The sequence below is a fragment of the Etheostoma cragini genome, chromosome 11 (genome assembly GCF_013103735.1).
Source record: "Etheostoma cragini isolate CJK2018 chromosome 11, CSU_Ecrag_1.0, whole genome shotgun sequence".
NCBI lineage: Eukaryota > Metazoa > Chordata > Actinopteri > Perciformes > Percidae > Etheostoma > Etheostoma cragini.
In genome coordinates, this window is record NC_048417.1 from 19,301,622 (window position 1) to 19,315,148 (window position 13,527).

At 39.4% G+C, this 13,527-nt stretch overlaps 1 protein-coding gene and 1 long non-coding RNA gene across 2 annotated transcripts in view; one reads left to right on the forward strand and one right to left on the reverse strand.

The window, feature by feature from the left end:
* epha6 (eph receptor A6) overlaps positions 1–13,527 on the forward strand; it is a 179,543-nt gene that overhangs the window by 84,134 nt on the left and 81,882 nt on the right. Inside the window, exons 4-5 of the mRNA XM_034885345.1 lie at positions 6,447–6,602; positions 9,470–9,805. Coding sequence (XP_034741236.1) covers positions 6,447–6,602; positions 9,470–9,805 — 492 coding nt within the window. The remainder of the gene's footprint in view (positions 1–6,446; positions 6,603–9,469; positions 9,806–13,527) is intronic.
* Positions 63–13,527, reverse strand: part of LOC117952800 — a 19,285-nt gene continuing 5,820 nt past the window's right edge. Inside the window, exons 2-3 of the long non-coding RNA XR_004658510.1 lie at positions 1,517–1,623; positions 63–75 (exon numbers count right to left, since the gene is read on the reverse strand). This is a non-coding gene — a long non-coding RNA (uncharacterized LOC117952800). The remainder of the gene's footprint in view (positions 76–1,516; positions 1,624–13,527) is intronic.

A 13,527-nucleotide genomic window follows, 5' to 3' on the forward strand; every position in this document is an offset into this window, starting at 1 on the left:
TCACAATCAATTTCTGTTCAAATGTCTGAAAAACCAACAAAATACATAGGTGGAACCACCAAAACTGTCTAGCTACTTTAAACATCAGGGCCGAATTGAGTAGATTTTTCAGCTGATGCTCCTACAGTACTATGTAGACAGTGGAGTGCCAGATAGACAGACAGGTCTACTCCCTGTACATGATCAGCGTGCCAGTTGCTCTGGTGTTGTTCAGGTCCAGTGAGTGTGAAGTGGCAGGCCCCACCAACCAATCTGCTGCCTCTGGGTCTCAGGGCCCGGCTCAGGGCTCTGAGATGTAGATGTTCTGGATGACTTCCAGGTCTCATTAACCTTGGGCTGAGGGCCGAGCGTTAGATCAGAGCCCCAAAGGCCAGTGGGTCAGCATTCTCTTTTCTAATCTCCTGCTCAGCTCTAGTGTGTACATTATACATCTACACACATTGCTACTGTCAAGTGTCATATGAAACGAATTCATATGGAAACATACATTTAGAGATTTTTTGCTTTCTATAAAGTGCATATATATAATGGATTAGCTGGATAAGGCATTAATACATTTTCAAAATTGATAAAAGCCTTCATTATATATTCTAATGCATTATTATAAAAGGTAACTACAGGCCACTTGACTGTAACTTATAAATGAAGGTATGCGGCACGATAAAACGCTTTGTATTTCAATGGACCTCATGCTTGATAAATGTTATAATGTCATTGACGGCATATCATTTGATGTGATGTCTGCGGAGTTTTACTCACTCGAGCTGCCTGTCTGTTTGTTCTCTGTTCCAACTCTTTAAACATCTGTCATGGGTTCTGGTGTCAGACTCAACAACCAGCTAATGGGACAGACGGTACAATATGTTCTCACGATAACATATCCATCAATCAATACAGCCATAGTGTAGTACAGCTCATGCAGACAGGAGCTCTCTTTATTATTGTTAAACGAGGCACCAATATGTTCATAACACTATAATTTTCTAAATAAGTAAATGAGTGAGTAAATATGAGCAACAATGGTTTAAATTTGTATGTATAATCATTAAAATATGCAAATAAAACCAAATAAACCACAATATTATATATCATATAATCCATGCTTATTTATACAGCTGTTCTTATAAAACATCTAAGTGCATTATGAAGGTTCATAATAACTGTATTCATTGCCTTGTGCATGTTTCATGCAAGCACATTCAGTTAAGATATAGGCTTCAGAGAAAATTCCTCATTTGCACATATTATGCTCTTTGGCTTTTCCCCATTGATTTATTGTGTTGTCTGTTTTTGTGCATGTTATAGGTTTAAAAAGTGAAAAATCCCAAAGTCCAACCCAAAGGGGCTTACCCTTTTTCAGAGATAACACTATTCACAAACTGCTCCGAACAGCTCTGTTGTAGTCCAGCCTTTACTTCCGTGACGAACGTGCGTCACTTTGTGACACATGTTATAATGCTCACCGGCTACTCGCGTGACACTCGCTTATACTCTGCAATGGACAAGCTAACACTACTTACTGCACGTGTGCGACTCTTAACAATGATGGTACAGAGGTTAGATGCCTCACTCTATAGCTAAAACTCAACAAAGCTCAACACACAGGGTTGAAAAGATGAGCTGCTACAATGGAAAGTACGGCAAAAAGCTGGTGTTTTCTGAAAATTAAACCACATAAACCTGTTCTGGTACAACCTCTAAATATAATTATGAACCTGAAAATGAGCATGAAATGAGCACTTTAACATTTTTTAGATGTGTTTTGAAATGTCTATGACCCTGATACAATTGTTACAAAATGGAATGATTTCAGTAACACACACACACCTGACACACACATTCAGCCTTGCCCTTCTGCCTCCTTCCACTGTGCTTTTGTTTTGGCTGTCATACTCACTAGTCACCCCACCACCCGCTGCTCAGTGTGCAAACTCTTTCCAATACCAAGTTGTTTTCATTCGTCTGGATGGATGTTTACTGTAGTAATTGCAATATTACTCATACAGTCCATATAACCGCTCAACAATCAAAATCTTCAGGCTTCATTCCCATTTGACAAGCTCTAGTTCCGAGCCTGGCCAGACGGACTGCAGAGGGACTCTGCGAGGTTTGAAAAGGAACCTGCCCTCAGTTCAGCGAAGGTCGGTCAGAAGCATCATTAGGTTGACAGTCTAAAACGGAGTCTAGTGGGGTGGGGGAGTTGACTGACGATTTTTGACTCAAGGACACACCAGTATCATAGGTTAATGACAGAGGCAGCCTTGGCATGCTATAGTAGATGCCACTTAACATACTGATGGACAGGATGTGGGTGTATGTGCTGCATGTACTTGTGTATGGCAAGATTTTGATAGCAAATTTCAATATTTTGAAATGTAATTTCAATATATCTTACTCTCGCAGGACACTCAGATTTTCTTTTGAAAAAGAGGGTGTGTGTGTGTGTGTGTGTGTGTGTGTGTGTGTGTGTGTGTGTGTGTGTGTGTGTGCATGCGCGTCCTAATTGTCCCTATTTGATCAGTAATGGTTTCAAGCGATTCCTTGTCCTCCCTACAGCTCCATTTATCACAGCAAGCAATGGAGACACACAAAGGCACTCGGTGCTTCAAGGTGAATCCCTTCAAATGGCTCAGCTTGTGTTACCTTGTTAAATCGATGTGCTTGGTGACAACCAGCAGCAATGGAAATGTCACCGGACAGGAGACTTTTACATGTCTGTGTGACATGGAAGTGCTTTGGAGGTTGAGAAAATGCTATCAAAAGCTGTTGCAATATGCTCCTAATGACTTTTGTAAGCTTTTAGTTGATTTTCTTAGCTTTTTATTAAGCGAAGGTCTTTTATTAATTTTAGTTTCACACTGTAGCAGTCACTTGCTTTAAATTACTTGTTAAGTGTTTAGAAAAGGAGTTTCAATGCTCTTTTAGATTGCTTTTTCTATACAAGCCGTATTTTCATATGGTTTTCAAAACTCACAATGCATGTAGTCTTGGTCAATTTTCTCTATTTATAATGTGAATTTTAATACAAAACTTGGGTTTGATAGCAATATGTGTTTGTACAGATGTTTTGCCAAGAGAGGGCCTCATTATTACACACTTTCATACACAGGGCTTCTGGAATAAATCTAGCAGCTAGTGCTGGATTAGAACAAAAACAGACATTTTGGCAACATTTTCCATGTACCATACCAGGGTGTTTAAACCATTCTCTCTGTTAGGAAGGAGTACAGGGAGTTACAGCTTTAGACATAATCTCTCTAAAAAGTAAATGAAAACGTTATGGAAGTGACTCTGTTGTTCCTAGGGGCTAAAATGAATTGGTAGAAATAATGTTTATTCTATCTTTCAATACTGTGTTTTTTTATTTAACCAGGAAGTCCCTTGAGATTGAAATCTCTTTTTCCGAGGGAGACCCGGCCAAGAAGGCACACCAGTTACAATTTCAACAGAAATACAGCTTGGACAAAATCACACATAGAGGGAAGGAACAGGTCACATGTGGCAGTTGCATTTTTAAATTACATGGCATTTTAACATGGCCTTAAAATCGTTTAATGGGAATAGATCATTTAGATGGAGCAAGTTATTCCAAAACCATGGAGCAAAGTAAGAGAATACTCTGTTTTACGTAAAACAGAACGTAAAACGTTGGATTTTATGTATTCATATGATTTGTCTGCTCAGTGCTGAGACTGCATTTTATGATATTTTTATTAGGGATGAGCGAGTACAGCATTATCTGTATCTGTATCTGTATCTGTTTACCACATGAATTATCTGTATCCGGATCCGTACTCGGACTGGGCGGGGCCTAAACCGGAAGTGGTCAAATTTAAACCGGAAGTTGGTCGGGCTCTCTTGAAATGTGCGGGGCTTTAACCTGTGCGGGTTATTTAAGCATGCAATTGATATGAGTTGATCAAAAATTGTTATAGTTATTGCTGATTTGAAAACTATTTACATGACAGCATCAAGCTTCAGATCAATGGTGTTGTCATGGTAACCACAGAAATCTACTGCTTACTATGTAACTATGTAAACCAAAGTTAAAAACAAACCTGAAGCTGAAGAAACCCTGAACGTTAACGGAACAGATCCGCAGACCCGATTGACTGCCTGCCTGACAGAGCGGGAGCGACAGCGTGAGAGAGAGAGAGAGAGAGAGAGAGAGAGAGAGAGAGGGAGCGCATTTCTCCATGTTGTGTGTGTGTGTGTGTGTGTGTGTGAGATTGATCCGAGCGTGTTTGTAGGCGGGGGGGGCGTTGTGATTATCACAGAACGCTGCGCGGCCAGTTGAGGAGTTGTATTCAATCAGAGCACGGATATTGACTCATATTACTCGTAAAATACCTGTACTCGGCAAAAGTGCTTTATCCGTACCGGATACTCGTTTCAGCCGGATACTCGGATCACCCCTAATTTTTATTACCAAATAACAGTAACATCAGCTCTATTCATCACTGAGCCAGCATGCAGAATATCAGGTCCCTGCAACTCTGAATATAATTTAGTCATTCATTAATTTCATTGCATACTGTACACCTGATCATTGAAACCTGATACCGGATAAGCGGTCGAAGATGGATTGATGGATGGATGGATTGACACCTGGGTTTTTCTTATTTGTCAGAATGTAATCCTTGAAGAATGGAAATTGTCTCCCTAAACAATTTCAGATTAAGCTAAGCTACATTCAATGCTAGCCTCCACCAATCAGACTACATGTCGCTCTACAAACTCTGAAAAACTAAAGTGTAAATTAAGTTTTAATTTAAACATGGTTACTTGCTCATGCCGTGCCATGATTTCTTCCATTGATTTGTTTACAGGTCACGTTAATGTCGGTATTTTCATGTATTGATTATGAATTTTTAAACTATTATATTTCAATGGGAAGCCTATTTCATGATCCCAGAACAAGTGAGTAGTATTGAAAAGCCGAAATCCGCGCAGGGAAGTTGGTCGGGGTGGTGCATGGGTCAAATAACACAGGACTTTCACCCTGGAGACTGGGGTTCGTGTCCTGCGTGTTGCAGTTCCTTCCGCGTTATTCCCTTACTAACCACAACCGTCCTGTTGTTGTCGGCCTGTCCCGCGTGTGATGGTTCCTGTGATTGGTCAAAGTCTTCCATCACAGGCTGGATTTCCGAAAGCCTGAAAACAGAGCAAAGATGCAGAAGTCTAGTTTTCTATCAGACCACTTGAATATGCTGAAACATTTGTACTGATATACTGTCATCGGTCCCTTTTGTATGTGTTTTTATTATTGTATGCAGATTTTTGAGACACCTGTAGTAATACACCTCTAAGTCTGCGTAGCCATGTGCAGACCGCTTCATTCAGTGTCACAGCTCAGATCAGATCATGTTTTTAAATCATACTTTAACACCTTCATGTTTTTTTAGTAATATGCCTTTTTCACAATCACAGCAGATATTTTGGATATGTCATAGCAGGAAAAGCCCATAGTTGTTCCTAATACCATTGGCAATGGCTAAGTTCTGTTCCAGTGACGTTGGAAGCCAGCTAAGCTATCATTCATTTGATCATTTTCATTTAATTTTACTTTATGATGAATGGATATGTACAATATGTTTTTGATAGTTGATGGTTTAAGTAAATAAAATTCTGTTTTAATTTGTTCATAGTTCTCTCACCCCATGATGTTTTTCTGATTAAGGTGAAAGGTAGGACACTAAAAAGTTAGAGCAAACCAACTAGGTGTAAAAACCTCCTCATCGAGGTATAACACCTGATTCTGTTAAAAAGCCTTTCTATCATCACATATAATCATTCTGCTCAAATTATTTATCAAGAGTGAAACACCAGCAGTATATTCAAATAAGGCATTAAAGCTGTGTCCATTACTTTCATCAGGGTTAACCTTTGTTCTTATCCAGGAAGAGAGAAGGTAAATATGTGTGGGATTCTGCAACGCAAGTGCTTTTGATACAAGTTGAGAAAGGTGAATTAATTCTAAACAAAAAAAAGATAAATGTCATTTAAAAATAAAAGTGTTTGAGTATAAGTTCCAAAAACCAATGCAGATGTCTCAATATATTTAAGTGAACCTTGCTGCATCAATTTCCATATTTGAAAATAAAACCTGATTTCAATTCATCTGTTACAAGTCTTCAGTGTTGTGAAATAGGAATGTGTGATGAATGTCAGACACAGTTAGCATAGAAATGATGATGATTGACAGACACCAAGCCACTCCAATGCTTCTTGATTATTGATATTATAGGTATGAGTTTAATATGATATAATATTTTAGATATGATGTCATAGCTGGTTTCTTGTCAGCAAACAACACATGTTGTCCTCGTACGTTGGGAAACATTATAAGGACATGAGATGTTTAAATGTGATATTCCTGTGTGTGCCCACAACATTGCCTGGCTTGGCTTTCATATCCTGTCATATTGTCTTCCTGTCACCCCCAGCGTGTCACCCAGGCTTCTTCAAGGCATATGCTGGAAACACCAGGTGTTCAAAGTGCCCTCCACATAGTTTCAGCTATGGAGACGGAGCCGCTATCTGTCGCTGTGAGACGGGCTTCTTCAGGGCTGAGAGCGATCCTCCAACAATGGCTTGTACACGTGAGTAAATCAGCACACAGGGCTTGATAATTAGTAATTACTCGTTCATTAGACACATAACCACATGGATGTTCAAGGCTTTTAGTCATCCTTTTTGATGTGATCAGAGTCATGGGAGAGCTTTGAGCCTCATTGCCATCACTACTCCATCTGTAATTGTAAATTCACGGTAAATATCTCTATACTTGTGTATGCCTGACAGTCTGGGCAAGTTATTGCTTTGTCTCTAGAGCTGGTGGATTACTCCAGTGGTCTCTCAGAATTAGCTGTGGTCGTAAATCCAGTCTCGTCTGCAGGACTTATCTGCTGTGAAACTGTGCATTAGAGAGTCTCTGGATGAATTACATGGCTTTTGTTCAGCTGCCTCGTCTTCATTGATGATTCACCGACTGTCATTATGACTTCATATTTGCATTAAATTACAGTTTAACCGGACTAATTCTCCTTTAATTAAAAAGCCATTTAGCTGTCATTGAGATAGACGGGGGCCACGTCCAAGAGCTCTACAGGGTGGAAAAGTGTATTTTTCTTTTACGGCAACACAAACCCAAGCCATTGTGCCAAAACTGTGAGTTTACAGTTCCCTTTAATACACTATTTGCAGAGGAAATCTTCTGAAAGGCTTGAAGCCTTAAAACAATCTTTTCGTCTCTAAATTTAGACTCACATTATACAACATATTCCTTCTGCTCATAAAAATCCATCCATGCATACCTGCAGGCTTTCCAGAGTAACAGCAACAACAACAGTCTCTTACTGTTGGATAGTTATTATATAGTTGATATCCAACAGTACTGTATATAGCTAAAATATACTGATGAAACAGGTCAAGATGTTCTACCACAAAAACAGCTAAATTATATTTAATTCACTTTTTATTACTTTTTTTTACCTCTGAAGTATGAAGAAATTAGACCAACGACCAGGCTGAAACCTTCAAATTTAAAAAAATGTACGTCAAATATAACATATACAACCAGCACAACACAACAACTCTGCTCTGAATATGGGTCATTAATTTATCTTGGTGTGAGCATTGGATTAAGTTCAAGTGAAATACATATAAACGGACACCATACTAACCCATACTACATTGTTAGTTGGTGAAGTAAGTGTACCAGACAAAAGCGCATCCTAAGTACAGTCCAGTGTAAACATTAGGTATAAAAGGCATGTTGGGGCGTAACAACCCAGAAATTTGAGAGTTAAAAAAACTACCACATCGATTCTAACAAGCTGTGAGTTCTGTGTTTTCTCACATTTTAATCAGAAGCTTGTAGGCCAGAGCCTAATCTATTTGCTTGATGTCTAAGTATAAAAAAAGAAAGAAATGAAGATTAAAGACTGAGGACCCGAGAGGAAGACAAAGGTAGAACAAGAAAGAGAGGATGTCACCGGGGGAGAGATAAAGGTGGAGAGAAAGTGTAAAGGCTAAAGGTGGAGAGAAAGTGTAAAGGCTGGATAGAGTAGACAGTGAAAAGAGAAAGGAAGGAGGGTGCTGATACCAATCTACCCCTAGAGGAGAATAGGAGTTGATTGATGGCAGGGGGTTGCTGTGCAGGAGGGGAGGTGGGTGACTTCTCCTTGATGGAGAGAATAGAGGAGGTGAGATAATGGCCAATAGACGCAGAAAGAGATAAAGAAAGAGAATGGACATTCGCTGACATAAGTGGAGGACGGGTAGGTGGAGCTTTGCTGTCTGCGGAGATTTTTAGCAAAGGTAGGGAGGGAGAAGGATGGATGGATGGTAAAGTAGAGGGAAACATCCCAGGACAGGAGTGTTCAAATCCCTCAGGCCTTTTAACTCCACCCTGACAGCTGGCTGGGTGCCTGCTATAGCACAATACTTACCCTGACACACAGAAACATACATCCAGAGAGCACAAAAATACCTCAACAAAGCAAAATGCAATTAAGGTAAAATAACGTAGAATGTTTACTGCACAGTAGAGGAATTTACATGAAGAGTGTTGTGGTACGGCAGAAAAAATGTGATATTTATCAATTGAATGCTGCAATGTACAGTACCTGTGTGGACGGCCGCTGTTTCTTTTAGGATGATTCATATAGAGATAGATTAACAGACTATCTTATGCTATCTTTTATATAAAGCCTTTAGAATTGAGTCTTAGACCTCAGGGGTCAATTTTGGGTCCAGTGCATTTCTCAGTTTATGTTGTATTTTAATGTCTCTTGCGTAGTAATATTGGCGGCTTGGATGCTCTGATGCTACTTTTCCACTGGCATAACATGTGGCTTTCTCCTTTAGTGGAAAAGGTTAAGATCGGCCTTCAGCCCTTGGACAAATGACTCGCAGGTTTATCCGCGCTAGCTCCGATCGACAGGGATGCATGACACCAGGATAATTTAAGCACGTTTTCCGGAGTGATTTTTTGAGTTTTTTTTCTTGTCTCCGTGTGAGCAGCGCATGAACCTCATTCCCAATTAAGAGGCAGTGAATCAATAGAGACTGAATAAGTAAAAGATGAAAAAGAACTATCCACCGCAACATTTTCACTGGCCTCCATGCTGATAATTAGTGTTTACGAACCTGTTTTCTGGCGTGTTCGTGAAGTTAGACGCGTGTCTTAAAATCCAGTTCAACAGTAGATTATATATTTGCTTTTTTAAGAAAATTCAGCTGGTGGTCGAGGGAAACTATCAGTTCTGGACACCCCTTAGGTTGTGCAATTGTACAGATAATTGAGTAACTTGTTTATTATTATTATTATTATTATTATTATTATTATTATTATTATTATTATTATTATTATTATTATTGTTAACATCAGCTAAATTAATCAAAAGCACCCTTTAACTGATTGATTTAATTATCCATTAATTATATTTTCTTCTACTACTGACAGGCCCTCCTTCTCCTCCCCGCAACTTGATGTTTAATCTGAACGACACCTGTCTGATGCTGGAGTGGTCACATCCCACCGACACCGGGGGCCGCCGGGATCTCACCTACAATGTCCAGTGCAAACGTTGTGGCCCCAACCCCGACCAGTGCCAGTTGTGTGAGGAGGAACTTCGTTTCCTACCACGACCATTGGGCCTGACTGACGCCACAGTCACGATCATGGACTTCTCAACCCACGCCAACTACACCTTTGAGATCGAGTCCATCAATGGTGTGTCAGACATAAGCTCCTCTCCTCGCCAGGTAGCCATCATCACCGTCAGAACTGATCAGGGTGGTGAGTGTTTTGACTTTAACTTGATGTGTGTTGTGTCACTTTTACTGCAGATGCATTCAACCTGTTAGAGGTAGTTTGAACTCAAACACCACAACACATACCATAAAATGCACACCATAAAATGCGTTTTGCTGAGAAATCCTGAATGCAAACTTCAACTTTTGTTTGTTTACAAGACGATTCAACAGGGCACCCTTTCATTTCCACAGATTTCCAAAGACCACTGCAAATTTCATCCAAACCTTACCAAGTTGCATAACATTTTTTGAATGAGCTTGAAAAGGTTTTTCATTATTCTTCTTAAATTACATGCCTTTTTCCTCTAATTGTTTGCTACAATCATCTACTGTTGGTACACAATAACTCTTGAGTATGTGATTAAATTGCAATCAAGTTTGGAGGACAGGTGCACTCACATCTACTTGGGACTTGATACATTTAAATAACCATAACTCATTGGTTATGAGTCTGACTCCTGTGGAATTTTTGAGACTTCATCCTTACCCTTTTTCCAAGACAGGAGTTCTCTATTCTCTAAAATTCATGACAACTATAATACAGTCTTTCACTTTATGTTTTGGTTTCATATTCAGGAAACATAATTTTTTAAATACCGATTATTTATAGGATTGTGGAGCAGAACTTTTTTTAAATTTCTTAACACAATATGTATTGCTGTTGTATACATTTGATGCAGATGGTAAAGAAGGTCAGGCTTGGAATCAGAATGACACCACAGTTATTTGTTTTTTTTTAAGATAGTTTTTTCTGCCTTTTTCGGCATTTATTGACAGGACAGCTTAAGACAGAAAAGTTGGGAAAAGAGGTGGAATGAAATGCAGCAAAGGGCCACAGGTAAGAATCCAACATGGGGTGCACACTCAACCAGATGAGCTATCCAGGTGCCCCAGATTGGCAATACAGTTAATGTTCCTCTAATATTTATAGTTTTGCATCCTTAACTGCTACTGTGAATGATGACAGGAGGACAGGTTGTACCTACCCACTTGCTACAATAAGGTTTTGATGCTGAAAGGCCCATATTTCCTCCGGGACAGCGGTCTGTATAGGAACGCTTATGCTTTTAATTTGTTATTTGCAAACACTGTGCTTTCTGTTTTCTCCCTCGTCTCCCCCTTGTCCTCCCTGGACTGTTCTTTCTTCCCCTTTTCAATCGGTTGTTTGTCCTCCTCCTTCTCTCTCTCCTGTTTTCTGTTTCCAAACATGTTTCTTTTTTCATTTTTCTTTACTCCCTTCTTTCTCTCCATACCTCTTGTGTTGCTGTGGGAGTCTGGGAGCAATACATTTTCTCAAACAGCCAAAACACATTAAATGCATTATTCTATGTCACAGGGGACAGTTCTGGCCCTTACAGGTAACTCAATGTAACACGAAGCCTTTTTATTTCATTAGGATGCCCAGTTTAGCACATAGCCTAGGCTGGTCCCTGAGCTGTACACAAGACCCATTTCATCATTAATATACCCAGCTGCAGCTGTTTAAAATGCTCAAGGGAAAGCCAGAGCCATGGCCATCAACCAGTGATAAGCAACCTGGTGAAGTATTTTAACACTATCCCCACACAAACAAGAGTGAGAGAGGATTTGATGGAGGTTAATAATTTATTACATAGCTGGTTGTATATTAAATTTAATTGTACAGTGTGCTAATGATCCTGGTTTGTATTTCAAATTGATTGTTAATATTTAGTGTAGTCTCTGCCTTTTATATCAGGGGGCTGGTGGTTATTTCCCATCTTTTTCTCAAAGGAATATTTTGCTTCCCAAAAGAATATTTTGCTGGTTGAAGTATTCCTATAAAGGTGCAATATGTAACACTGACAGCTAGTGTTTAGAATAGTTACTGCAGTACAAATTTAAAATAATGGAGAGAGTCGTCTCCCCCTTCATGGGGGTTGTCATGCTAAGACAACATCCACAACAATGCTGCTAGACGCTTGTCTCACAGCACAGCAGAGAAGCTAACGTTAGATGCTGGCTATGTTGACAGTCATAAAGGCCCATGCTAATGCGGACCTCTGTACCCAGCTGACAGGCACACTTGTTCATCTTAGAATTACATTACCTTGCCAAAACCCACCCACCCGACAGAACACACTTTGTTGGCTTAGAATTACGGCAACAATTGCTAAACACACTGCAAATTCAAGATTCTCTCTTTCCGGCTTACAGCCTCCCCTCTCTTGGCTTAAAATGTCTCACTGTTGTCAGCTACGTTCGCTTAACAGGCTACACGTTGTAAATAGCCCGCTTGCCTGGCCCTCGGCTTATATTAGCAGTTAGCAGGGTTAGCATGGCAGAGTTAACCGGTCGCAATCACTTTACTAGCTGTGTCTCAATTGTTTTTGCAAGTAACCAACTCAGTTACTAGCTATATAATCCAACATGAGTAGACAAATGTTGAAATGACATAAAATGCCCATCTCTTGTAGCAGTGTCAGATTAGCTTGAAGCTAATGCTTACCTGTTGAGGAGGAAAGTAGCCAACTCCGCGTCTTCTTGGGCACTAAGCTGTCACCATCTTTCAAATACATCTCCATATATTTACCAAGGGTTTGTTACGTCTCTGGTCATGTAACTGTTAGAACATGCTGTTATCTTTAGGTCTGGTAGAATTTATCTCCGTTGATCCTGTTTGTTTATTTGCTGATTTCATGGCTGTACTAACGTTGTTAACAACACACAGGCCAAAACACAAACAGAAACACCGTCACAGAACGGAAATTGCAAAAGGAGAAAATGTTGCCATTAGCATTGTTGTCAGAAAAGATAATGTTTCAGCTTAGCATGTTTCCTTAATATCTTATGATGCATTGTGGTCATTTTGGGAATTATTACAATAAATACAACATGTTACATTAAATTTTATATTAAAAATACCATAGTTTAAAACTATTCAAAGTTCTGCATTCAAATTGTTACTAGTAAAAGTAAGTAAAAGTACAAACTATTTTTGTTCTAAAAGTTTTCATTATGCAGAAACAAATCTATGAGTCTTTTATTATAAAAAGAAAATGCATTGTATTATTGGATAATGATAGTTAATGTTGCTACTTGTTAGTGTGTCAAGTCCGACCAAGGACATCGAACCAACCTTAAGATTTCTAAGTATTTTGTGCATCATTAAGTGTAACTTCCCTTTTTTCACACCTCAACTTGGAGCTGATAAAGGATTTGTTACTGAGATGGATACTAACAAGGTCAAGGTCAAGGTCAAGGTTTATTTATATAGCACATTTACAAACAGTCGCTACCGCCCCAAAGTGCTGTACAATTATAGATAACAACATAATAAAAGGGCATAACAAATGTCCGGAAAAAAACATCTAAAACTGAATATACCAAAAACAACAAAAATACAACAACTAAAAAAGCTTTGCTCAAGTCAATACAACAACAAAATGTCACAGCTCAGCTTGTGTTAAAAGCCAGTGCAAAAAGATGGGTTTTTAAAAGTGATTTAAAACTCTCAATAGAGGAAGCTGCTCTAATGTTCAGAGGGAGAGAGTTCCAGAGCTTAGGACCTGCCACCGAGAAAGCTCTGTCCCCTCTGGTTTTCAGTCTGGTTCTGGGACAGTCTAAAAGCAACTGGTCAGCGGACCTGAGTGCTCTGAGTACGCTGGGGCGTGCAAAACCAGCATATCAGATAAATATGATGGTGCCAGCCCATTAAGAGATTTAAAAACAAACAATAAGATCTTA